Source organism: Sminthopsis crassicaudata, chromosome 2 (assembly GCF_048593235.1).
Source record: "Sminthopsis crassicaudata isolate SCR6 chromosome 2, ASM4859323v1, whole genome shotgun sequence".
NCBI classification, from domain to species: Eukaryota; Metazoa; Chordata; class Mammalia; order Dasyuromorphia; family Dasyuridae; genus Sminthopsis; species Sminthopsis crassicaudata.
In genome coordinates, this window is record NC_133618.1 from 254560075 (window position 1) to 254587762 (window position 27688).

Genomic DNA, 27688 nt, shown 5'->3' on the forward strand with positions numbered 1-27688 from the left:
GAGGGGTAAATTTGGAAAAATGAATACAAGGGATAATGTTATAAAAAAATTATTACTCATGCATATGTACTGTCAAAAATTTTTATAATAATAAAATTAATAAAAAAAAATAAGTGAAAGACCTGGGTCTTAGCCCCATAGTAAAGAGGAATATTACCATATTAGAAAAATGCTTATATCAACTCTTTTAGTAATGACAAAAAACTTGGAAATTGAGGGTATACTCATGAATAGGGGAATGGCGAACAAATTATTGTATAAGATGTGATGGTATACTATTGGTTTATAAGAAATGATGAGCAGGATGTTCTCAGAAAAATCTTGATTTACATGAATTGATACAAAATGAAATAAGTAAAACAGAATATTGTACATAGTAATAACAATATTGTATGATGATCAATTGAGAATGACCTCTTTTTTCAGCAACACAGTGATTTAAGAGAGTTCTGAAGGACTTATGAGGAAAAATGCTATCAATTTCCAGAGAAAGAATTGGAGTCTGAGTGCTGATAAAGTCATATTTTTTTTATTTTTCTTGGGTTTTTTGGCCTGTTTTCTTTCATAATGAGTCTAGTTTGGAAATGTTTTGCAGACTTTATCTAAAAAATAAAATTAAGGAATGAAAAAAATGAATGGATTGGCAAAAGGGGAAAGAAGGAGGCAGAATGGAGTAAATTATCTTACATAAAGGAGGCAGTGGAGAAGATAGAGGGAAGGGGTAGAGAGAAAATCCATGAATCTTACTCTAATTGGAATTGGCTCAAAGAGGGAATAATAATATGTACACACAGTTGGATATAGGAATTGATCTTATCATACAGGAAAGTAAGAAGAAAGGGGGTTAAGAGAAATGAAAGAAAGGAGAGTGGATCGGAGAAGATAAAAGTCAGAAACAAAATACTTTTCAAGAATGGATAGGGTAAAAAGAGTGTAGAATAAACAAGGAAAATAGAATGGAGAAAATACATAATAATCCTCATTTCTCAATTATACAAAGAACCAAGTCAAATTTATAGAAATAAGAACCATTTCTCAGTTGATAATGGTCAAAGTATATAACAGGCAGTTTTTAGGCAAAGTAATCAAAACTATCTATATTTATGGGCATATGGAAAAATACTCCAAATCAAAGCTTAAACTGTAGGTCAAGACCTCATAGGGTCTTATGGGGTCACATAATTGAATGTGGGGGTCAAGAAAAATTTGGCAATAATAAAAGGAATCAAATCTTGCACCAAGATTTAATTCTATATGTAAAAACAAAGAAGCACATCTCATTAGTATGCAAATATGTTTTCATTTTTAATAAATGATAAAATTATATGTATACTGAAGAACTGTTTTAAAATAAATTTATGATTTGTTATTAATAAATGCTTAAGTCATATAATTATATGCTTAGAATCCCATAAAAATTTCTTAAGCAAAAAATGGTCAAGGAAAAGTTTAAGAAGCCCTGCTCTAGATCACTATGAATTAGAGAAATTCATCTCTGAGCTATCATCCCACAACTATCAGATTATGATGACAAGTATTGAAGAGGATGTGGAAAAATTGAAACACTAATGAACTATTGAAATGGTATACAAAATTGAACATTATGTAGAGCAATTTGAAACTATGCCCAAAATATTATAAAGTCATGCATACTCCTTGATCAAGTAATACCACTACTGGCTTTATATCCCAAAGATCTTCAGAAAAGGGAAACCTACCATCTTCCAGAAGGGTTCATTTCACTTTTGGAAAATTCTTATCATTATAAGGCCTAAAACTGCCTGTCAGCAACTCACTCATCACACTTAGTTCTTACTTCTGGGTCAAGCAGAGCAAGATTAATCTTTTCTTCCATAGAAAAGTCTTTAACATACTTGTAAACAACTATAATTTTCTTTTACATTTTTACTTCTTCATTTTAAAACATCCTCAATTTCCTTACACATCCTTGAACTCAAATTCTTTTACTATCTTGGTTGAAATCTTCTAAACACTGTCTTATTAATGCATTTCCTAAACTACCTTGCTACTCTGAACATACTTCAAATTTCATCAGATTGGGCAAAGTCCAGTAGAACCAGTAAATCCTAATGTCCATCAGTTGGAGAATGACTAAACAAATTGTGGCTTATGATTATAATGGAATACTATGATGAACAGATAAGACTTCAGAAAAGTATGGAAAATCTTGTGTAAACTGATAAAAAATGAAATGAGCAAAATTCAGAAAACATTATATACAACATAAGAAATATGGTATGATGATCAACTATTAATGACTTAACTCTTCTCAGCAACACAGTGATCCAAGACAAATACAAAGGGGCCTTGATGGAAAAATATTATCCACATCTGGATAAAGAAAGAACTGATGGACTCTAATTGTAGATTGTAGCATGCTTTTTTTAACTTTATTTTTATGGGGGTTTTTTTCCTTTTGATCTGTTTCTTTTTTCACATTTGTGATTAAAATGAAAATATGTTTTACATAATCACATTCATAATCTATATAAAATTGCCTGCCATTTTAGGAAAAGAGGAAGGGAGGAGGGAGAAAATATAAAATTCAAAATCTTATAAAAATATATGCTAAAATTGTCTTGATATATAATTGTAAAAAATAAAATACTATTTTAAAAAAGAACTAGTAAGTCCTAGACAGAGGACCTCTCTTGATCTGCATAAGATTGAATTTATTGACTACATCTTTATTGATTCATTACTAATTGATTCATGTTGATTTGCAGTCCACTAAGCCCCTAGATAGATTTCTAGTGAATGTTATTTAGATATTCCAGATTTAAAAGTTGTTTTGTCTAAAAGCGTTTCTGTTACATTGGTCTCTCACATTTCACAATATAAGAGAATTTGGAAATACGACTAATAACACAAACATCATGTATTTAAAACATGAAACAAAACTCCACATGATAGCAATACTTGCTTTTCTAAGTTATCCCATATAAAAATCATTATCTTATTACCTTTGACATTTTAAAACCATTTTAGAGTTATCAGGTATAGAACAATTATATTCAATTAAAGAAATAATGATAATATAGTAATTACCACATGCCTTCTCATGTTAAGCACTTTATAATCATCATATTATTTTGATCTCACAATAACTCTAGGAGGTGGGTACCATTATTATTTTTCTCTTTACTGATCAGGAAACTGGGGCAAACAGATATAAGATAACTTGTCTAAGACTACACAGCTAATAAATTTCTGCAACTAGAATGTAATTCAAGTTTCCCAACATTTTTTCAACACCTTTATTTGGGAATTGGTTCTGAGATAAGAAGCATTAACTGGAATAGTAGAGAAAGGGACCCTCTAACCTGCAGTAGTTACAAGAGATCTTTGGTTTGAACAATCTTTTCTCTTTTCATGGTCAGAAATATCTAAGAAAGGTTAACAAAAGTTGCTTATAAGGCACAAAGTGTTTACTTTTTTTTTTCTTTCGTCATTCTGTGATTACTTCTAAACAAGCTGCTTTCCTTCATTGCCCTAAAACAATGAAGCTATTAATCTTGCCATTTACTTTTCAATTTTATAAAATCTAATCATTTTTTTTCCTTAAAACAAATTCTACAGTGGTACATCAAAACTTACTAAGTTACTTCAAAAGGAGCTCATTTCAGAATTATCTCCAAAGTATCCAATTGGCTCCTGCAAGCTTAAGGATGATAATTCTTCAAACCTTCAAAATATGCTGAGATTTTTAGCAGTTCTATAAACTTGGATTTCTGACTTTTTTTCTATGAATCCAACATAATTAAAGCTGAAATGACAGAGGGGAAATGTCTTACAGGTTTTTTCTTTTTTCTCTTTTATCCTAATCTCTCATGGAAAGCCTAAAGTAGGAATTATCCCTGCTTACTGGGACAATACTTCAATTGTAAAAGTCCATTAATCTTTCCCAGTGTTCTAAACTCTCTAGCTTTAGGCTGCATTTTAAACCTTTCAGGGTAACAGAATCTAGCTTACAACACAAACATGAAACAAACATTTTACTATCACAGAGAAAATAAGACATACAGAAACACACAGTTTTAACAAAGTGTGCAGTTACAATCCATACAGAGGCATATGGATTCAATTTTACAGAGGCATGCAGTTTAAGAAAAAAAAAAAAAAAAAGCAGAGACATGAAGAAAGATCGACCCAAGACAAACTGAGTCACTGGAGGGACCCTAGAATTTTCCTTACAAAAAATGGCAAGCTGGACCAAGGCAGGAGCTCAGAGGATTGGAGCAGGGACAAGGACAAAGGACTCACCAGTTTGGGGGGGGGCGGAGTAGGAGGACTCCAGGGAAATAAATCTCTGGTGGTACCTAGTTCATTCCCACTGGTACTAGAGCGTCCATTGGCCCGGTTCCAAGTCCAATCCCACTTCTGACACTAATTAATGTCAACAGGATGGAACTGGCCTCTAACCTGTGGGTGGCCAGAGCCAAATAGAACAGGCTAGAGACAGGAGAGTCAGGAATCAAACAGAAGTTTAATTTCAAAGTGAGGGAGACCGCTTGCCAACAAGACCCCATGTGCCAGGGCCCCACCCCTAGTGAGAGGACCCACTTTCGTGGGGCTGAACCTTGATTAATATACTTGTGACTGACTAGACAAAGAGTCAGACAGTGTAGTGTAGCAACAGTAGTGAGGCACAACAGCAACAGTGAGTTATAGCAGCCACAATGAGGCAAGATTGCCTAGTGACAATAAGACCATTCACAGCATGGCTTCGTGGCTGAGCCTGTTAGTGCTTGCCCAGGCTCAGGGACCATCAGTTCCAGAAGGTAAAGGAAAAGGATTGTTGTTATGTCAAGCTCAGAGCAAAGCTTGCTTGCTCTGGGCCCTAGCTCTGGAAAACAGGATGTTTCCTATTATCATAACAAAAGAAGGGTAAAAATAGTTCTTGTCCTCATAGAGTTCACATTTCAATCAAAGAGACAACATATATAAAAAACAAAATATGTAGATTATAAATTGGACATTGTTGTTCATCCTTAGTTCTCGAAAAGAAAAATATTCCAAGGTGATTAAGATCTTAAGTTGCACATGAACTGAACATGACTGAGGCAGAGCTGTGAAAGACGGCAGCCTAACTTTTCCTTCCTGAATCATTAGAGTCCAGCGGTAAGACAAAATCAAGACGACAGCAATGGCCCAGGAATCAGTAAGTGACCTTGATTTTCTAAATGTAGTTCTTTCCCAGGTTTCAGTTGGTCTGAAACAATGCTCATTCAACGACTAAAAGCTGGGTAAGAGTCGAGATTAAAGATACCCCAATTTACCATCACAAAGATATCATTCTCAGAAGGGAAGACCCTCAGAATTTCTGGCCAGAACAAAAAAAAAATTTATATTTATACTCATCTTAAACAATCAAAACCTAAACAATGAGCCATAAAGGCTATTATTGGTCATTCAATGTAAGTCAGAGTGTTTTGGGTTTTAAGATAAGTCAACAGAAGCTTTGTTTTACAATTTTGTTGTTTTATTCCTAATAATGCATTTTTATTTTTCATAGGTATACTGTATATAAGTGTAGAACCAATTTGAAAATAAAAGTTGCCTACTTATTCTTAGTAACAAGTAAAAACTTTATATATTGATTTAATAAGTTGGTAAAAATAATAATACAATGAATAATTCTCTTAATATTAGTATCATTGTTTAATAAACACTTTTTGTTTGAGAAACATGATGGCACATTTATGATTTAAGCACATGGGGAAAGGAAATTATAATAAAGTTGGTATTATATTCACAACAAAAATTAAATTATCAAAAACCAAAAGTGTTGTCTACCTTCATGAGCCAGATTTTTAAAGGTGGTAAATTTTACATAAAGAAATTAGAGAATAGGGGGCAGCTAGGTGGCACAGTGGATAGAGTACTAGCTCTGAATTCAGGAGGACCCGAGTTCAAATCTGGTCTCAGACACTTAATACTTAATACCCTGGGCAAGTCACTTAACCCCAGCCTCAGAAAAAACAAAAAAACAAAACAAATAAAAAAAAAAAAAAGAAATTAGAGAATTAAAAAAAAAAAAAAAAGAATAGCCTATACAGAAAAGGCAAATGAACAAAGTTTGTTATTTCAAATAGAAATATTCTTATTTTTAAAGATAAATGGTCACAAACTAATTTAAAGAGAAAATGATAATCTTTTCAGTAGTTCATGGTATTATAAACTTTGGGTTGCTATAATGAACAAAGGGGCCAGTCTTAAGAGTCTAATTTCTAAAACAAACTCATTCTGTGATCTTGGGAGTCATTTAAACTCTCAATGTCTGAGGCAGCTCTCAAAAACCATAAAGTTATAGAACAGTTATTCAACTGCATTGGTAAAGAAAGTTTGGAAATTAAATATACTGTACATGTAAATGCTAGTGTTGCTGATATATTGGATATAATACTAAAGGGAAGGCACTTGCAGTGATGGGAGAAAGCCAGCAGAACTCTTGAAGAAGGTGGGATTTGAAATAAACACTGAAGAAAAGTGGATAAAGTAGTAGACTTGGAATCAAAAAGACTCATTTTCCTAAGTTCAAATCCAGCCTCACACACTTACTAGCTGTGTGACTTGAGCAAGTTACTTAACTCTTCTTTAGTTTCCTCATCTGTAAAATGACTTGGAGAAGGCAACGGCAAACCACTCTAGTATCTTTGTCAAGAAACCCTAAACAGAGTCACAAAGAGTTGGACACAACTGAAAAAAAAAAATGAACAACTTTAAAAAAGAAAGAAAAGTCAACAACAGTATTTGTTGAAGTATTTATTAAATTCCCATTAGACATCTCTTACAAATTTCAAATATACAATCAGCAGATAAAAAAGGCTGGGATCAGGGGAGGATCCTGTACAAAGTCAACATAGCTGCAGTAAAACTTGTGTGGAGGGGGGAAAATATAAAGTTTTAGTGATGGGTTGGAGTATAAAAAAACCAGAATCAGGGAGTGCAACTGGAAAGGCTATTGCAATCACCCAGGTAAAGAAGGTCTGAATTAAGGTGATGGTTGTGTGAGTGATGAGTACTGAGGGGGGAGATCAGAGACAAATGTGGAAATAGGCCATGACTCAGAAACTGACTGGTTATGTGACATGAATGAAGAGCGAGGGGTTGAGGATGATAGCCACTTTTCTAATGCAGGTAATTAGGATGATAGTACTTATGATAGTAAGAAAGTTCAAAAGAGAAGGTTTGACAAGGAAGAATGAGGGTTTTTTGGTACACATTGAGTTTGAGATGATCCTCTGGTGTGTCCAGTTCAAGCAGGTGTTGGGAACTTGGAGGTAGAGATAGATCTGAGAATCATCTGCATAAAGATGACAATTGATTCTTAAGAACTGATGAAATTTCCAGTAATATAATATAGTAGAAATCCTCTTCAAGGACACCAGCAGGTAGTGGGGAATGACATGGATAAATATCTAGCAAAGGAGTCTGAGAAAGAATGATCAGGTTGGTAGAACTTGGAGAAAGCAGTGTTACAAAAATGTAGAGAGAAGAGAATATTCAGAAGGGAACAGTTATGTAAAAAGTTGCAGAGCGGTAAAAAGGATTGAGAAAAGGCCATTAAATATTAGCAATTATGAGATCATTAATAATCTTGTAGAGAGAAATCTTCAGTTAAATGAGAACTGTAGCCAGATTGCAGGTGATTTAGAAGGGAATTGAGTTTCCCATATGCTATATTTTGCCTTCTGCTTCTGAACCATGCAGACTATCTTTGAGACTGTTCCTAAACCCCACCCCACTCCCAACCTGGAGTGTTCTCGCTCTTCATCTCTACTTCTTAGAATCCCTAACTTCCTTCAAAACGTTCCTTCAGAGTCACCTCCTACAAAAGAGGATTTTCCTGATTCCCTGAACTGTTATGATCCTGATCTCTGTAAACTACTTTAAATTTACTTATTGTGTATACATGTTACATCCCACTCACCACCCATTCCCACCTCCCATTAGAATGTCCTTGAGGGCAGACTTTCATTTAGTCTGTATATCTAGTGTGTGGTCAGTGTCTGGCACTTAGAAAAATTTAACGTTTATCTGAATTCAAATTTGAATTCCCTGAATGATTTTTTTAAAGTCCATTATATACCAAAAGTTCTTCAAGTGCATTTAAGAGCTGACACTATACAGCAGGATATTTTTCAATGGACACAGGTTATAATTAACTGTGAATGACTTATTTTCAGCAATATGTGATCTAAGATAATTCCAAAGAACTTGCAAAGAAAAATTCTATCCACCTCCAAAGAAAAAACTCATGGAGTCTAAGTGCAAATCAAAGCATAATTTTTATTTTGCTTGATTTGCGGGAGGTTTGGGGGACATGTTTTACTTTACAACATGACTAATATGGAAATATACTCTGCATGACTCTGTGTATATGTATAAATTGGTTACATGTGTGTATGTATATATAGAAAAATCTATACAACTTATATATTGCTTGCCTTACTGCTTGCCTTCCCAATGAAAAGGGAGGGGAAGGAGAATGAGAAAATTTGGAATTCAAAATAAAAGAAAAAGCACACATGTTAAAAAGTTTCTACATGTAATTGAAAAAATAGAAAACAAAAAGATACAATGTTTTAAACTAACCCTGATTCAAAAATCCTTAATAATAAAGGAGACACCAGATATGAAAATTTTTTTTTATTTTAAATCAAAATATCAAGCAGATACTGGCAAAAACAATATACAAAACAGAACTCAAAATGTCAACCCTTCCTCCCAAATCATCTCTGAGCAGGCACTGATAGGAAACAAATATTCCCTTAGGAAAAGCAACTTTCAATTCCAGATCTTCTGGAAAATGGAAGTCAAATAAAACCAGTCTGTCTATATTTACAGTTTTCATTTTATTGCAAACCTGTCTCTTGTACATGGTTTCAGAGTATTCTTATTTTAGTTTTAGGGTTAAAGTCCTGACCCATGTAAGGAGAGCAATATCCTTTGAAGGGTATGTGAGGGGAAACAATGCTAACTGAGACCAGTGTCCTAAAAAGACATTATGTAGAGTACATGTGCTACACTTTTAATTTACATAAATTAAATAGAGCAGGGGTTTGGGAAAGGGGGCCTGCTGTGTGCTGCTGTATATGAAAATATTAGCTACAGAAGTAATAATTCGTTTGTAGATGAGTTTAAGTGGGGTATGATTTCTGTAAGTATGTATCAGTATCTTCCAGAAATCACACCTTTCATTATCTAATACCATATCTCGGTCTTAGCCCCATATTTCCAAATGAAGCAAAACATTCAATTATCAAAATATTACTTAAGGGTTTGAAAATAACAAAAACTTTTTATTCAGTTGAAGTCATCTTTTATTAACTAAGGAGTCACTATTGACAGGGCTCAAAAATCATTGTAAAGAACAAATGGATCCATACCTTTACACATTAAAAAAAAAAAAAATCTCTCCCTTATAGGAGAAAATAATTTACTAATTCTGTTAGAAACTTAAACTGGTAGCATTATCCTCTAAGATTATGGCCCAAAGGTCTGGGGTTGTCCTTCTCTGCTTGACTTTATCTAGCCAATGGCAAGTCCTTTAAAAAAAACAAAACAAAACAAAAACAAAAAAAAAAAAAACAGGTCTTTAAAAGATGCACTTTTAGAAAAATACTTTTTTAGTGTTTGTATCTATCAATTCTTTAAAGGTACTGATGATGGAGTGAGTTAATAAAACCATGAACTTGAAGTTGAAAACATGTTCACAATAAGCAACAAATTTTTAAATTTTGTTTGTGGCACTTCATTGTTGCTTTTGATTTGTGCTAATTTGTAAAACTGAATTTCTCCCTCATGGGTCAAAAAGAAGGGGCAAGGAGAGAAAGGTTTCCTGCTCTTGCTTTAAGAAAAAGTGAAATTAACCCACTTACACCATTTAGTCCTTTAGCTTTGTTTATTAAAGATCATAGGATCATAGATTTAGAGCTAGAAAGGACCATGGATGTTATACAGACAGCATGAAAAGGGTAGAGTGCAATTAGGTATTTAAAACAGAAAACCATATGAAAGGCTTTTCCCAAGGGTAACAACCATTTTTTTTTATTAGTGACATGATTCTTATCCCAACAGCACCCCATTAAGAAAGGAAAATATGAGGATGACTATTGTTAAGTCTGATTCACTGTGTATACAGAGCCTTCAAGATTGAGGACATTGATAAGATCAGCATAGGATTCTATGAGCATCAGAAAAAAACCTGTTGCTAGATTGGCCTGCTGAACCACTGTTAACATAGTAAGGCTACAGGGCTTAATGAAAATGGTAGGTATACTTTAACCTACAGCACTGCAAGAACATTTAGCCTTTGGACTTAAATTTGTTACATCATATATAAGATAATGAGTCAATACCACCACTCCCTTTTAGTCCCTTAAACTAATTATATCAAGTATAATCAAATTTCTACAGGTAATATGACTCATAACTGAAGCATGAAAAAATTATTTTTAAAGTAAGTATAATTTAAGTCATTATTGGTATGTAACCAAATGACTCATAACAGAAAAGTGAACAAAGTTTAACAGAGAAGACACCAGGGCTTCAGTAATTTGACATAGTGAGAGAATAGCAGTATTGGATAAAAGTCACAATGGAGGAAGTGGGAATGTCTTAGGAAAAACAATAGATTTATATGTGAATCAATTCTAAGGAATATAGTGTGGTGCATTTAAAATAATCTCCACTTGAATCCACACTATGATAAATTAAGTCAATTTTCTAATAATGGCTTTAAAAAGAATAAAGAAACAATGAGTGACCTACTGGCCTCCTCATGTAGCCCTGATGTACTTAAGAAAAAAGATACCCACAATAGTCACCAGTCAGACAGTGAATGAAAGGGCTGCTGGGCTGCAAGACTGTTATAGCAAACAAACGTTAACTGGCTTTGACCTATAAGCAAAGGCATAATTAGTCTATGAGGGCAGGAACTGGGCTATGGCCAAAATTTCCTTCAAAATACATGCACACACAAGTACACGTGCATGCACAAAGAAAAATATGTTTTAGGCCAGTGATGAGATTGCATACTTTTAGATGCCCTAATAAAAAGTAAACTTACAACACAGGACACACTCTATAGCCAGAAAGAAGTATAAGAAAAATCACTTCAATAAATATTTTCACTTCCTTCTATTTCTTAAGAAATTATACCTGACAGACTTCAACTTTCTTATCACCAAGCTTCCTGGAATAAGCTATGAGGCTGCTGGAAAGAATTAACACATGCTGGAACTAATCAATCTTTCCCAATAAATCAGGGGACAATTTGAAGAAGGAATTTAAGAGTCAGCAAAGGCCAGAAAATTACAAAAAATAATTTAAATCCAAGAATTTCCAAATTTAAAATTGTGACTCAAGCACTTTGATCTTCCAGATTACAAGATATTTTCCTGCAAGAAAATGGTCCTTAGTTTTAAGAATTTTTCTTCTCTAAAAAAAAAAAAAAAAAAAAAAAAAAAAGAAAGAAAAGAAAAGAAAAAGAAAAAAGGCAAGGGAAACTTCAAAATAACTTTTTCTTTGACCCAGAATGTAATTTGTATTCTTTATTCTAAGACCAGTCTCTCTGGCAGCTTGAGAGTATCTTATGAGCAAAGCTTTCCCTTTACGCATGTAACACTGAACACAGAACATCTCACGACCTCACAATCGAGCAGAATTCAATGGTTTGTTTCCTTACTATGTTCTGACTATGAGCAGGGTCCTCCTAAACCCAGATCTCTGAGCAGGAAACACTTTCACTGCACATGATCTTTCTGCAGCTATCTATTTGTGCTGTTTTAAACTTTTAAGAATAGCCAGTTGGATTTCATGATTTTTAAATATTGGCAAATCCAAAGAAATGCTCTGAGGCCAAGGATATGCTTAGGCATACCCAACTCTGCTATTTAAACAGTATTTGTACACACCGGACTTCCAGTTGTTGAAGGCTCAGGTGGCAGAGACAGTCAGGCTATGTCTGACAAAATGTGCTATAGTGGTGGCTCTTGAGATAAAAATCTATGCTAAAAAGCTGCTGTGAGGTATGAAAGCAACACTGAGTAACCACCAAATTTAAATCTTATTACCCAGTAACAATATACTGTATGTACCTTATTCATAGATTTACAAAGAGTTGAGTGCCCTACTATTACCAAAATTTTAGCTATATTTCTGGTAACCTGTTATTGTTTTAATATCTATTTAGTATATCTCAACAATGGGCAAAGCCTAATCATACTGGGTTCCTAGATGATAGATTTATTCATAAACTCCCGGGGTTACTTCTTTATTACATGTGAATATAACACAATGTTTTAAAACAACCTACTAGCTGTTGTGATGGCCACTAAAAAGCCAGACTTACTTCTTCTCAGTACAAGGTCCCCAAGTCCTAGCATAGAGAAAAGCAAAGTAGACCAAGAATTTTCAATATTGGTTCAGATAAACTTATGAGATTATCTTCTGAGGATTCCAACACAATGCTAGGCCACTTAAAAATATAAAACATACAAACTCCAGAGTCATTTTAGGAAACCTATATATCTAGCATTCTTTTGTTAAAAATGTTACAAATTTAACTTTCCCTGAATGTTGAAATGATTCTTTTTGAAATATTCAAACTACTTCTTTAATCTGGCCTAGTCAGGATCATATATAGGAAGGACAAATAGACTGACTCATTAGCTCAATCTTCCTAGATTGGGGGTAAAATATTCACATTTATTGGCCCCTTTTATGCCCTCTCCTTTCTTAGTACCCACCTTGAGACAGAGAAAGGAAGTTTGTATCTCAGTGTGGCCTGCTTTGAGCTCATTCACCTGCACCTTGAAAGATTCCTCTAAAGTTTTCTCCCAGACCTATGTGTGTACACATATACATTATATAAAAATATAATGTATATATAATTATAAAAGGAAGGGGAAGGAAGGAAACTATTCAAATTAAAACCTACAGAAAAACTGTGGGAAGACACCAAATCCATAGGATCCATGGATTTTCCACACTTGGGTATGGTCCCCAAGACCTTTATTATTGTCCCTTTTTTCCCTTGAACACTTCTCAGACCTCAGGCAAGGAACTTGGCTAGAACTGGGAAAAAAAAACAAAAACAGGCACATGTGACTACTGATTTGCACCAAGTTGTGCAGATATTTGCCATCCCAAGCTCCTAAGTCTTATATAGACCTCATCTGGTGCAAAAATGCATTAACTGAACTTTACCAAATACCCTATGCTGTAAACCAAACTAACCTTCACAGGAAATGACAAGAAAGCGACAGAAAACCCTGGGATTAAAACCCCAAGAACTGATATGTAATGTTACTCTTAGAGAATCAACATTTTCCTGAGGTTCTTTAGGTCCACATTCACAAATATCTCTTCAATATTTTTCATCTTCTACTTTTCATCCACCCTCCTATTTTACCTGGACTTGCTTCTTGCTAGTCATTTTTCTGCTACTTCTAAATGTGAAACCATGTTATTAAGCAATAGATGGAAAAATAGATATCCCAGGAAAAAAGGGGGAGAAAAGTTTAGTACTTGAAAACTTTTTATAAGTTGTAATAATTCATCTAACCCTTTTTTGTTTGTTTGTTTTTGGTGTTTTCTCTCTCTCTTTTTCTCTCTCTTTGGTTCAGCAGCCTCACCATTACCCACTTTAGCCAAGTTATCTCCAAGTTTTATTCCTTCTACCTTTTTTACCCTCATTTTCTTAACTGCAGCACAGACTGGGAAAAGGCAGCTCTCAAAGACACAATCCATTTTTAAGTGTTCTGTTACAGGTCCATTTCCTTCTTTTAAAAAATTTTTTTATTCTTCTTACTTCTGATCATGATCTTCTGACACCGTGGTTACCTCAATGGTGGTATGCTCCTCTGATGTTGCCCCACTCTCCACAGCGCTAGATGGCATGGTTACAATTGTACTACCACTAGGAGACATCTGTGTTACGTTCTGTATGGTGGTACCCAAGCCAGGCAAAGTGAGCAGTTGGAAAGGGCTCACCACTTTAACCACAGTGCTGCCATCCTGCATTGCTGCTGTGCTGAGTACAGTGAGGTTGGAAGCATCAGGATGGATCTCCACAGTGCTGGGGAAATTAGAACCTGAAGAAGCCAGTACAGTATAACCCCCAAGTAGTGGTGAGGCTGGGGAACTCGCAGGAGAAACTTGGGTTGAACTTTTCCCCAATATGGTAGATGGAAGAGTGGATACCACTTTGCTCAGGGGTAAGTTGGCAAGCTGAGAGACTGGTACTCCTTGAGTGAGGGCTATCTGTGCAGACTGGGTCAGTACTTGAGAGGTTATGGCAGCTGGCCCAGATGTAGCCCTTGTAAGTCGGGGACGTTTCATGGGTGGTGGAAGAGAGACAGGGGTCAAAGTCATTAGTACATTATTCAGGTGTTGGGATTTATGCTTCAGTTCCTTGGCTCTTTTCCGGTGCTCATCACACTGCTGCTCTAAAGCTGAGGGGGAAACAAGAAACAAAATGAGGCAAGCCAATGATTGTGGACATCATCTGCAACTGATAAGAAATCCAAACACAATAAAAATGTATTGAAAGACATACAATTATGCTGAACACTGTGCTATTATCCTTGTCTAATTAAAATACTACAGCGGCAAAAATTTAAAAAAAAAAAAAATTATATATATATATATATATATATATATATATATATATATATATATATACACATGAAAATATGAGCACTGTGGTTTGACAGGGAAGATTGTCCCTACCAGGAGAACACAGGTTTCATGAAGAGGTGATTATTTTAGTCAGATGTTAAGGGATGGGTAAACATTCAGCATGTACAGAGTAGGACAAAGGATATGAGTAAAAGCATAGAAACCAGAAAACATAATGGAGAAATACTAAGGGGATAAAGTAATTCAGTTTGATTGAAATGAATCAAGTTTAGAATGCAAAGAGGAAAATAATATGAATTTAAGGCTAAAAAACAAAGGTGTTAAGATGTAGAGGGCTTAGATTTCTAGGCAAAGAAATTTCAATTTTAATCTGATGGTTAATAGGGACCCACTGGAGATTTTTTTTTTTTAACTGATATCTGTTTTTACATTATCTTCTTTGCAAAATATACCTTCTCCCTGTTTCAATCCTTTCTGTAAAGCAAAATCATCTCCTCTAACAAAGATTTTTTTTTAATAAAGGAAAAAAAAATCAGGTCAGCAAAACTGACACATCACTCTATATTAGGTGCATTCCATCCACCATGTTCCTATACACTCCAAACCAAAGATCATTATCTAAGAAAGTTAATCCTTTCAAATCTTGAGCTCTTACCCAAAGGCTCATGTCCTTTGCTTCATGTCCTTTGCTTCACCCTAGCCATTTTCTTGCTATCTAATCTGTCACTAAGAAAATACACTATTTTTCCAGCTCTAGACTCATAATCAAATCATTAATAGCACTGGGAATGGACCACCCAACATCTCTATGACTTACCAAAATACTCTACATGTATTATCTCCCACTATTAGAATGCAACCTCCTTGAGGGAAAATAATTTTTTCTCCTTTTGAATTTATTTCCAGCAGCATTTAGTACAAGACTTTGTACACAGTAAGTCCTTAAAAAATGCTTCTTTATTCATTTTTATTAACCAAATATGAGTAAATACAAAGGGAAAGAAATATATTTTCTCAGTTCTTCTCCAAAGGCAAACTTAGTTATCATAATTTCACAACACTCAATTTTGGCTTTTTGTTTGCTTTGTTGTGCTCATTGTGGATATTATTTTCCTTTTTCTGCTTAGTTCTCTAGGAACAAGAGTACAATACTGCAAGTTGATATAAATTATGTAAATAATAATTTCACACCTGTGTACCTCTTACCTCTAGAAAAAAGAGGAAATTATCTTCTCTTATCTTTTCTTTGGGACCTTGCTTATACTTTGTAATTTTGCAACATTCACTTTTATTTTGTGGCTGTTGTTCTTTATATTGATATTGTTGTCACTGTTTTCTTTCTTTTGCTTACTTCATTATTTATCAGTTCATTTAAGTTTACACTTCTCTATACTCATCACTCAATTTCTTATAGCATAGTAATAAATCATCACATTCATGTATCATATTTTGTTTAGATATTGCCCACTAGATGAGAACCTATTTTGTTTCTAGATCTTTACTGTTAGAAAATGGGTATTATAAATATTTTGTTGTACATGGAACCTTTCAACTTCCTTGTGTTATAGACCTAACAATGGGATCTCTGAGTCAAAGGGCACAGACCTTTAAGCTACTTTTTTTAAGCACTTATCAATTAATCAATCAAAAGGAATTTATTGAGCACTTACTTGCAAAGGTGATATCTGGGTCAGGATGGGCTGAAGTAGGGAGGGACCTAAAGCAAGGACCAATTAAGTAGGCTATTGTAATAGTCCAAATAAGAGATGAAAAGGGACTGACCAAGGGTGATGGCTGTGACAATGGTAAGGAGCAAGCATGCAATAGATGTGAAGAAAGAATATGATTTGGCAACTGACAAGAATGAAGAGACAGGTAAGACTGAGGTTGTAAACTTGAGTGACTAGAAGAAGGATGTTAGCATCCTGGACAGTTCTAGAGAAGTTCAGAAGAGTAGGATTAAGAGAAAAGATAATGAGTTCTATTTTGGACGTGTTGAGTTTGAGATGTCTGCATTTCGGTTCAAAATACTGAATAGATAAGTTTATAAAGCAGGATTAGAACTCAATGCTAGAGCTCCATATAGATCTATCCAAACCTAAGCACTGAAAATTACCTTTGCCCTTTCACATAAAGATAAAGCAACTATTCTAATTGGGTTCACTACAAATGCATGGCATATACCACCACCCAGGTCCTAGCTGCTTCTAGGCAATCCTTCTACATTACCCTTATCAATTACTTATCAATTACTCTTCCAAACTTTTTCAACATTCCTCAAATCTCCCTCCTATTCTTCTCCCCACAGATTAGAAACTTCATATTTTATAGAAAAAAAAATTGAGAATATTCATTGTGAGTTCCCTCATCTCCTAAACTTAGATGCTTTCTCCCACTGTCTCCTTTCACTCATCTTAGAAAAGATGGTCTTTCCTAATTAAGAAACCCCTTTACCTGTAAAAGCAATTCCATTCCCTCCTGTCTTCTCTAACAGATTGACCCCCTCTTGTCATTCTCATCCTATCATTAATTTAATCTCTCCCTGCCATCAATAAATATTCTTAAGTTTCCTCTCTTCAAAAAACAAAAACATTCTCATCTGATCCATCCCCACTATTTTCCTCTATTCTTTCCTTTATGACAAAATCTAACAACAGGTGCCTCTACTTTCTTTCTCTTAAGCTTCTGACCTTTTCATTCTACCAACACCATTCTCTCCAATGATCTTACTTGCCAAACCCAATGGCCTTTTCTTATTCTACTTGACTGCTTTGCTCACTTTTGACACAGTTGAACACCTTCTCCTTGATATTCTCTTCTCTCAACACTTTTGAGACATTACTTATTCCTGATTCTCTTTCTACTTATCTGACTACTCTTCTTTAGTTTCCTGTTAGATTTGCTTCCACATCACATTCTCTAACCATATGTGCCCCACAGAGTTTGTCCTGGGCCGCATTTACTTCTCTCTCTATACTATCAAGTGAAGTCACTTGGTGATCTCATTAGTTCCCATGGATTTAATTATCATCTCTATGCTAATTCTTAAATCTTAAGATTCTTATATCTATCTTTCTCTCTTTTACTGGCCTTCAATTTCCCTTCTACAAATGCCTTTCAAACATCTTGGAACTGGATGTCCAGTAGATATCTTTCCCCCAACAACTTCCTTATTATTGTCAGAGACAACACTATCCTGCCATTACCCTAGGCTCTGACTTTTCACTATCTCTTACCAAAACCACTACCCATCCAATTTGTTGTGATGTCACTTTTAACTGTGCAATATCTCAGATACGCCCCTTATTCCCTTCACCACTTCACATCAGGACTGCTGCAATAACCTGCTGATGGGTCTGCATACCTTAAGTATTTTCTCATACCACTTTATCCATTAAAGTGACTTTCCTAAAGAACAGCTCTGATAGGGGCAGCTAAGTGATGCAGTAGATAAGAGCACCAGCCATGAAGTCAGGAGGACCTGAATTCAAATCTGATCTCAGATACTTAATACTTCCTAGCTGTGTGACCCTGAGCAAGTCACTTAACCCCAACTGCCTCAGGAAAAAAAAAGAAAATAGATGTGATGGTGTCCCTCACCCTACTCCATTCCCATTCAATAAACTCTGATCTTTTGTCATTTTTACATACAAAAATGTCTGTTTGGTATTCAGAACCTTTCATAATATAGCCTCCCCATTTTCCAGCTTTCTTATACCTTACTTCCTGGCAAGTACTTTTTAATTCAGTAACACTGCCCTTCTTCTTGTTCCACAAATCTCTTGACTTCAGACCTTTTCTCTGGATAGCCCCCATGACTGAAATGCTTCAAAATGGTTGTACCAAATCAAAGTTAAACCAACACAATATTAAATATGTAACTGTTCTTCCACAACCCCTCCAACATTATTAGCATCTTTTATCATCTTTAATGGATGGAGTGAAACCTCAGGCTTGTTTTGATGTGAACTTCTCTTATAATTAGACATATGGAGCAATGTTCCATATAGCTAACAGTATGCTTTAATATTTCACTATATTTCATGGAGTCATTAGCTTTCATTTAGTCAACTTTAATTTCAGGGAGTATTTTTTTCCCCTTTGCATAAGATTTTGTATAACTTGTTCCAAGCTGTTAATTCTCTTTATGTAATTTTCTTACATAGCTCTTACTTCTATCCCACTTTCTTCCTCTATGACTCTCATTCTGTCTTTAATTACCTTTAGTTCTTTTCCCTTTAAATTCTTGCTTTATCTCTTCCAGAAATTCTGGTTGGGACTTTTGCCCAAGCTGCATTTTTTTCCTGAGGCTTTGCTTGTAATTGTTTTGGAGTCATTCTCTTCTGAATATATCTCAAGTTTCCTGTCACCAAAACAACTCTTATTATTGCAACCTACTTTCTGACTTTGGACTTTGTTAGGACCAGTCTCTGCATACTTCTGGGGGTAATATCTGAGCTGAGCTTTTGTTGTCTTGGGACCTTTTCCAGCTTTCGTGGCATATTGAGTGTTGTATCATTCTGGTTTTTCAGGGACCTGCAAGCCTTCAGTGCTCCAAAAAGTGGTGTATTCAGGATAAAGTCTGCTAACTGTCCTCCTTGTCTAAGTTCTGCAGGTTTCTGACTTTGATTTGGGTTTGAGAAACATGACTGTGGGTTTGTCCCAGTTCGAAATTTCTAGTTTCTCAACCACTATCAAACTAGTTGGGAAGTTCTATAGAACAGAATTCTAGTTTCCCCTTTTGTCTGCTTATTCTACTACAGGCTTCAGATTAAGTTGAAGAAGTGCTCTACTGCTCTCCTCTAGGAGACAAAGCTACACAGCTATTACTTCTGAATTTGTTTCTCTTTCAGTGGCTAGTCCAAAAACTATTCACCAATTCCACATTTTGGAAGGCCACCCCTAAGCATAGACTCCTTTCTCCTTAGTTCTCCCACAATCTATGACCAGGATCAGAAGAGTGTCAAGGTTGTCAAAAAAATACCGTGAAACAGTTGAAGTCCCTGGGATTCTTGCCCTAAGGTTCATACATCTCTCTATCAGTCTTATTGTGTTGACCTAGGGCTTCATACTGCAACAACGACTCATTGAAATCTTTCTTAGATTTCTTGAACAGGACTTGATCTGGTATGGGTTCTTGCTCTCTGTGGCAGTGCTGTGAGGGAGAACTACCCTGCTTCACTGTCATTTTAGCTCTGCTCCCCAGCAATATAGTGCAAAAGTTTTTCAATTTCATGTAACTGAAGTGATCATCTCTATCCTTTGTTTTCTTAGAAACTCTCCCCCAAGCCATATTTGTGAAAAAATACCTGAAATCATTCTCTGTAATCAAAGAATAATGGAAATTAATGGACTATTACAAAAGTCCAAGTGAGAAGTGGAAAGATTATATAATAAGATATTGTTAGTGGAAACAGAGAAGAGGAGATAGATACAAAAGATATTATCAGAAGTAGAATCAAGAGGATTTGGAAACTAAGTAAGCCAAACAGAGTAATCAAAGATAAGACCAGTATTTCAAACATAGGAAGAGCTTGATGTAATAGAAAAATCATATTCATTGTCAAAAGACTCAAAATATTGGAAATTAGTATGGCAGAAACTAGACATGGACCCACATTTAACACCACATACTAAGATTAGATCAAAATGGGTCCAAGATTTAGGCATAAAGAACGAAATCATAAATAAATTGGAGGAACATGGGATGGTTTACCTCTCAGACTTGTGGAGGAAGAAGGAGTTTGTGTCCAAGGGAGAACTAGAGACCATTATTGATCACAAAATAGAAAAATTTGATTATACCAAATTAAAAAGTTTCTGCACAAACAAAACTAATGCAAACAAGATTAGAAGGGAAGTAACAAATTGGGAAAACATTTTTACAGTTAAAGGTTCAGATAAAGGCCTCATCTCCAAAATATACAGAGAAATGACTTTAATTTATAAGAAATCAAGCCATTGTCCAATTGATAAATGGTCAAAGGATATGAACAGACAATTTTCAGATGATGAAATTAAAACTATTTACGCTCATATGAAAGAGTGTTCCAAATCACTATTGATCAGAGAAATGCAAATTAAGACAACTCTGAGAAATCATTACACACCTGTCAGATTGGCTAAGATGACAGGAACAAATAACGATGAATATTGGAGGGGCTGTGGGAAAACTGGGACACTGATGCATTGTTGGTTCAGTTGTGAAAGAATCCAACCATTCTGGAGAGCAATCTGGAATTATGCCCAAAAAGTTATCAAAATGTGCATACCCTTTGACCCAGCCATACTACTACTGGGCTTATATCCCAAGGAAATACTAAAGAAGGGAAAGGGCCCTGTATGTGCCAAAATGTTTGTGGCAGCCCTTTTCTTAGTGGCTAGAAACTGGAAAATGAATGGATGTCCATCAATTGGAGAATGGTTGGGTAAATTATGGTATATGAATGTTATGAATATTATTGTTCTGTAAGAAATGACCAACAGGAGAAATACAGAGAGGCTTGGAGAGACTTACATCAACTGATGCTGAGTGAAACGAACAGAACCAGAAGATCATTATACACTTCAACAATGATACTGTATGAGGATGTATGCTGATGGAAGTGGATATCTTCAACATAGAGAAGAGCTAATCCAATTCCAATTGATTAATGATGGACAGAATCAGCTACATCCAGAAAAGGAACACTGGGAAATGAGTGTAAACTGTTATTTTTACCTTCTGAATTCAATTCTTCCTGTACAACAAGAAATTCGGTTCTACACACATATATTGTATCTAGAATATACTGTAATATATTTAACATGTATAAGACTGCCTGCCATCTGGGGGAGGTGGTTGGGGGAAGAAGGGAAAAAAATCTGAATAGAAGTAAGTGCAAGGGATAATGTTGTAAAAAATTACCCATGCATATGTACTGTCAAAAAAAAAAGTTATAAAATTAAATTTAAAAAAATTAATTAATTAAAAAAAAAGACTCAAAATACTTGATTTGAATTTCAGCCTGATATTTACAATGTGACATGAAGCAACATTTTTCTCATTTATAAGATGAATCTAAAAGAATAGTTATCTCAAATGATTCCTTTCAGCTCTAATATTCTGATTTTATGGGTAAAAGCTGGTATCTCTTCTTGAAATAATCAAGTTAAGAGGAGCAGGTCTATAGTAAAAGATAATTTTGATCTGGGGCACATTGAATGTAAGGTAAGAGTGTAACATCCAGCTGGAGTTACCTTGTAGAAAGTTGAGATGCAGGTCTAGAGCTAATAAAAAAAAAAATGAGAGCCACAGAGAAACATTTTAGAGTCGTCTAAATAAAAATAGAAGCTAAAGCTATGGGAATGAATGAGAATACCATATAATAAGATTATGAAAAGTGAAAAGTAAATGAAAAAGGACAGAAATTTGGTAAGCATTCATTATTTTAAAGTATCTGGAAGAAAATGAATAATCAATAAAAAGACAAGGATTAGTTGTTTAGGTAGGAGAACTATGAATGTATGGTTTCTCAAAAGCTTTTCAATTTTTTTGTTAACTCATATTAACAATTTCATTCTTTGTTATGGATAACATTTAATTCCTTATATGTTTAAAAACTTCCCTCAGGCACATCTGTGAAAGATATCTGAAAAAGCCTTACTAGGAAGGGTCAAAAGTGTAGAATGCCATGCAGAGGTCACAGAATAGATACTTCACTGGATCTATAAGCTAAATGATATGGCTATTTTTCTTCAATGACGCAAACTACAATTCACTCTTTGTGACTCTTGTCCATGTTCTCCCATAAATTTGCCATGAGACTCAACCTAGTAAGCCAGTGACCTTCCTCACATTCTTTTCATATTGTGTGAATACCAATGAAGAAAGTACAAAGTACAAAGAAAGTTATACCTTGCACTTGTTATGTGACTAACTCATCTTTTTTTTGCTGTATATCTCCCCAACAACATTCTTTTTATTGATTCCTTATTTGTATAACTTTTCAGTCTGCTCATATTCACCACAGGCTTCTTCTTTGACCTTAGGGTGATCCTCAACTTCAGTTCTCTGGAGTTTACAGTACTCCATGAATCATAGTTACATATTACCAATGGAAGAAAACTGGTGTTTAAAAGATGCATCTTTAATTTAAAAAAATTGTAGCTTCCCAAAGGCAAACCTCCATTCCCTGCTCAGTTCTGAGGTCTAATTCATTGTTCATTTACATTTGTAAAAAATATAGAGGATAAATTTAAATTGTGCAAGTAAGTGAATACAGTGTTTAACAATAAACAATCTTCATCTTTTTGGTTTTTCTATTTTGATAAGCCAAAAAGTTGAATGATTATGGATTCGGAGACTACTCCATGATATTCTGAGGCTTGATGTGATCAGTATAATATCACCCACCTGGTAATACCTGGAAGTATTCATTGTTTATGGGAAATCTCTCTTAAACTTAAACTCTTACACTGATTATTTTCCATGATGTTGGCAAATGTCTGACAAACATACATCTCCTTGTCTATGCTCTACTTTATATAAATAATCAGAGAATTGTTAAATTCTCTCTATTCTTATATCTTTCAAGGTAATATCTGATTTTCAATATACATGGTTTTGAAAAACCTCCTGGAAGAGTACATTTTTAAAGTATATTTTTTCTCTACCAATTTTTTATAATCACCAAATAATAAGCACAATGGGATTCTGTAATCTCTAGAATTCAGATAAAATTATGCAACCATACAGATGTAATATAATGCAGAATATCATTTATGAAAGCCTAATTTCTTCATTAGAAACTGCCTTTATGTGTACATGTGTATTATTCTCATAAAAAGATTGTAGAGATTGGAAAACAGGCATGTGGATCAATAATTATTAATGTTCTTTCTGTTGCCTTTTCAAAATAATAAAGTTTATAATTTCCTCTCACATCTTTGGCTATATACCTTGAGATTTTTACATGCCAATATACTCACACACACACACACATATAGACATATATGCTGCCTTATATACATGCGAATATATATGTATATGCATATATATACACACATACATATATATGTGTATACACACATACATGTGCCACAATTCCTATTTTGCTATACTATCATTTATACCAATTTGATGAGTATTTATCACAAGGGAACACATCTGCTGGGGGTTAGGGATAGGTAGAGAAAGTGGGTCAATTCATGAAAAAGAAAAAAAAAAGTGATAATTCATTCACTGAAATAAACAACTAAATTTTGCTATTAAACTAGTTTAAGTAGTTATAATGATGTTTCAATATTAGGATTTAAGTAAAAGCTTAATTAAACAATTAAACATTTGAAATTTTGAACTAAATTACTAATAAGAGAAATTTAAACTAAAACAATTCTGAAATTTAACCTCATAGGCAGAAATGTCAAAAAAGGAAACAGCCACTGTTGGAGGGGTTTTGAGAGGACAGGGTCATTAATTCACTGTTGGTAGAGTTATGAATTAATTCAAACATTCTGGGAAACAATTTTGAAATTATATCCCTACAGTCACTAAACTTTCAATTTAACTCACATGTCTACAATTAGTCATATACCCCAAAGATGATCAAGGACAAAAGAAAAGTATCTATGTAGAGAAAGAATATTTATAGCAACACGCTTTGTGGTAGCAGAGGAACTAGAAACAAAATAGGTGCCCATGAATTGAGAAGTGGCAATACACTCCTGATTTGCAATTGTAATGAGACTTTATTGTTCCATGTGAAGTGGTGAATATGATGGTTTAAAAGAAATATGAAGAAATTTATGTGAATTAATACAGAATCAGTAGAACAATTTATATCAATATATATATAATAATGTGAAAAGAGAAGAAACAACTTTGAAAAACCTCAGGACTCTGACTTTAAAAGAGTGGTAATGAAACAATTTCTCATCTCTTAGAAAAGAAGCAATGAACTAGAGGTACAGAAATCAGACAAGTATTCTCAGATGTGATCCATGAACTGGTCTTGTATCAATGGAAAACTTTTATTCAGGAATTCAGAGGAAGAAATATAAGTACTGATAAACATGGGAGGGGGGAAAAGATCACTAATAATTTTTATTTTAAAAAATACACATTCAGAATGGTAATGTTAAAGTTCACACGTTAATTTCACTATCCTTATAGCTTGGCTCCTGACCTCACCAAAACACTATGGTCATCAACAATTTCTTAAATGACAAACCAGCAGCCTTTTCTTGACCTCATCTTCATCTTTCTTGACCTGTATAGTGCTTGACACTACTGACCATCCCCTCTGGATACTCTTTTCTTCTCTAGACTTTCCTGGTTTTTCAATTACCTATTTGTCTACTCTTTTTCTTAGTTTCTTGCTGGCTCTCCATCTATGTGCTATATATGTTCCTCTAGGGGTCTTTGCTAAACTCTCTTCTCTTTTCTCCATGCACTCTCATAAAAGCTCCCATAGATTCAAATATCCTGTGAGAATCATTTCCAAATCTCCTATTTACTGAGTTTTAGAAATTACATCTCTATTTGAACATCCTATGGAAATCTTAAAAATAGAACCAACCCATCTTGACCAAGGACAGAACAGTAGAGTAGAAAGTCAAATGATCTGTGTGACTTTAAGCAAGTCAAATAATTACCCTGGGCCTCAGTTTCCTAATCTGTTAAAAGAAAAAAATCAGGTTAGATTATATGGAATCTCAAATCCCTTGATATTCTAGAATTATAATCCTAAATTCCCTATATTTAGTGGAATCACTACCATCCTCCAATTGCCAGGTTTAAAGTCTCAAAGGAATCTTTGATTATTTTCTTTCTCACCCTTCACATCCAACTATTTGCCAAGTTTTGTTTTTGGCTTTACAACAGCTCTCTCACTTACTATTTTCCTCCACTCAACTGATCAACAACCTACCTACTTGGATCTTATCACCTTTAACATAAACTACAATAGCTTCCTAATTGATCTGACTCCAATCTCTCTCCTCTCCAACTTGTCCATACCTTTGATTGCTAATGTTCTCTTCCCATCCTCAAATTACTTTGTATTTACTCTGTATATACTTCAATGTACTTATCCATCTACATATTGTTTCCTCCAACAGAACAGAAGCTGTTTAAAAACAGGACAAGAACTACTGTGGGTTTGTCTTTGTTTCACCTGTTTGTTGGACAGTGGATCTAGTCTATAGAAAGTGCTTAATAATTGTTTGATGAATTAAATTGAAATAAACGTTTCATACTTATTATTTAGTTGTTAAAATACATTATGCATCAACACAGCTATGACAGCACAATCTAAAAATAATACTGGATAGTTCTGAATTTTTACAATGTTCATTTGAGGCTAATAATGGAGATAATCAATGTTTAACATATTTCTTAACATGAATTCTGGGAAAACCATTCTATTCTAAAGCATGATACTTGGCCATAATTATGGCTGAGTTTTTCTTTCCCAGTGGTACATACCTGCCAAATCTCGAGTGTACTGTTCTCTAGACCGGTCCATCTGGCACTTGTGACTAGCCAGGACTTTCTTCACTAAATCCAACATTCCAAAGTTCTGTACAATGTTGTTGAGTAAGACAGCATCTTTAAAAGAAAATGTGAGAGAGGAATAATAATTTCTGAAAGAAGATTGAAAACTTTCCACAGGAAGGTCTATACCTTTTCTCAGAGAGAGAATGGTTTTCTACGACATTGAATTGTTTTTAGGAACACATACTAGAAACTAAATCCAAAAGAACTTTTTTAATAAGCAAATTATCTTGGCATGTTTCTTGGGAAAACAACAAGTAAGAGCTAACGGTAAGAGGTATAAAATGAAAAAAAAAAAAAATTCTTAAAATCTTGAGGATTCTTTAATAAAGGAGGAATCTTTCATCTATGTATTACTTTGTAACCTACATTTCCTTTAAGACTTTGATGCTATTCATATAATACAAAAGACTTAACTTAAAATAAATAAGGTACAATTTTTTTAACAGGCAGAAAGAATTTCTAAAATGGCTTGAAAAATATCCGGCTGTCAGATTAAAAATCAGACTTTTGTAGAACAGTCATACCCATGCTGTAGGATGTATATTAGGTATGATTCTCCCAAACTTACCTCCATTAAGGCAGGAAAATGGAAGGAGGAAGTTAATATACCAATCTTCAAACAATATAGGAACAAAATCAGTATCTATTATAGTATAATCATAACTAACAAATTTTTACCTCGAAGCTGTAAGGGAGGATCCTGGACACGCTGCTGCAATCCCTTCATCATCTCTACCAGCTCCTGGTGAAACTCTTGAATCACTTCTTCTAAGAGACCAGCATCCTTCAGTCCTCGCCAAAAGGCAAAAGTCTCATCTGGTGAAATAAAAAGAAGATAAATGTCGAAAATAAAGTTCAATGCAATTAACAATGTCTCTTTCTTCTCAGAATTCAATTCAACAAAAGTTAATTACATACTTTGTATACACACAGCATAACGCTAGCATCTAAGGCTGCAAAAACAAAACTTTAACAGTACCTTCCCTTGAGGAACTAACATTCTACTGAGGAAAAACAACATGCAAATAATTACAATGTAATTTGAGGAAGGAGAGACTACTTACAACTAGGGTGAGAAGGGAAGGTGTCACATAGTAAGTGGCACCCAAGCTAAGCCTTAAAAAGCAGTAGAATGGAATTTTTAATAATATGGTCCTAGCATATAAGAAACAGGTCTTTCATTTCAGGATTTCAGAATCCCAGAATAGGAAAAAATCCAACCTCCTCTAGTCCAATCCACAGCTGAACATTTAAGAATCTTTTCTTTAATGTTGCCAATGAATACTTATAATAGGGAAGCCTACTACCTCCTAAGGTATCTCATTCCTCTTTTAGATAGCTATAATTGTTAGAAAGTTTTTATTCACATTAAACTATAAACTTCATCTATAACTTCCAATCGTTGCTTCTAGCTTCATCCTCTGGAAACAGAAAGAATGACCCTTCCATATATTTAAATATAGCTATCACATTCTCTTC

At 34.4% G+C, this 27688-nt stretch overlaps 1 protein-coding gene and 1 long non-coding RNA gene across 6 annotated transcripts in view; one reads left to right on the forward strand and one right to left on the reverse strand.

Moving 5' to 3' along the window:
- The first annotated feature begins 4715 nt into the window (after positions 1 to 4715).
- On the forward strand, positions 4716 to 27077 carry LOC141555737 (uncharacterized). The gene is made up of 2 exons (XR_012486315.1): positions 4716 to 4802; positions 26895 to 27077. It is a non-coding gene; the product is annotated as an uncharacterized LOC141555737 (long non-coding RNA).
- The window catches only part of GMEB2 (glucocorticoid modulatory element binding protein 2), a 55640-nt gene continuing 36610 nt past the window's right edge, over positions 8659 to 27688 (reverse strand). For all 5 annotated transcript variants that reach the window (XM_074288859.1, XM_074288863.1, XM_074288862.1 and 2 more), the window contains 3 exons: positions 26888 to 27025; positions 26138 to 26260; positions 8659 to 14483 (listed from right to left, as the gene is read on the reverse strand). In XM_074288859.1, coding sequence (XP_074144960.1) covers positions 13837 to 14483; positions 26138 to 26260; positions 26888 to 27025 — 908 coding nt within the window. In that variant the 3' untranslated portion in view covers positions 8659 to 13836. The remainder of the gene's footprint in view (positions 14484 to 26137; positions 26261 to 26887; positions 27026 to 27688) is intronic.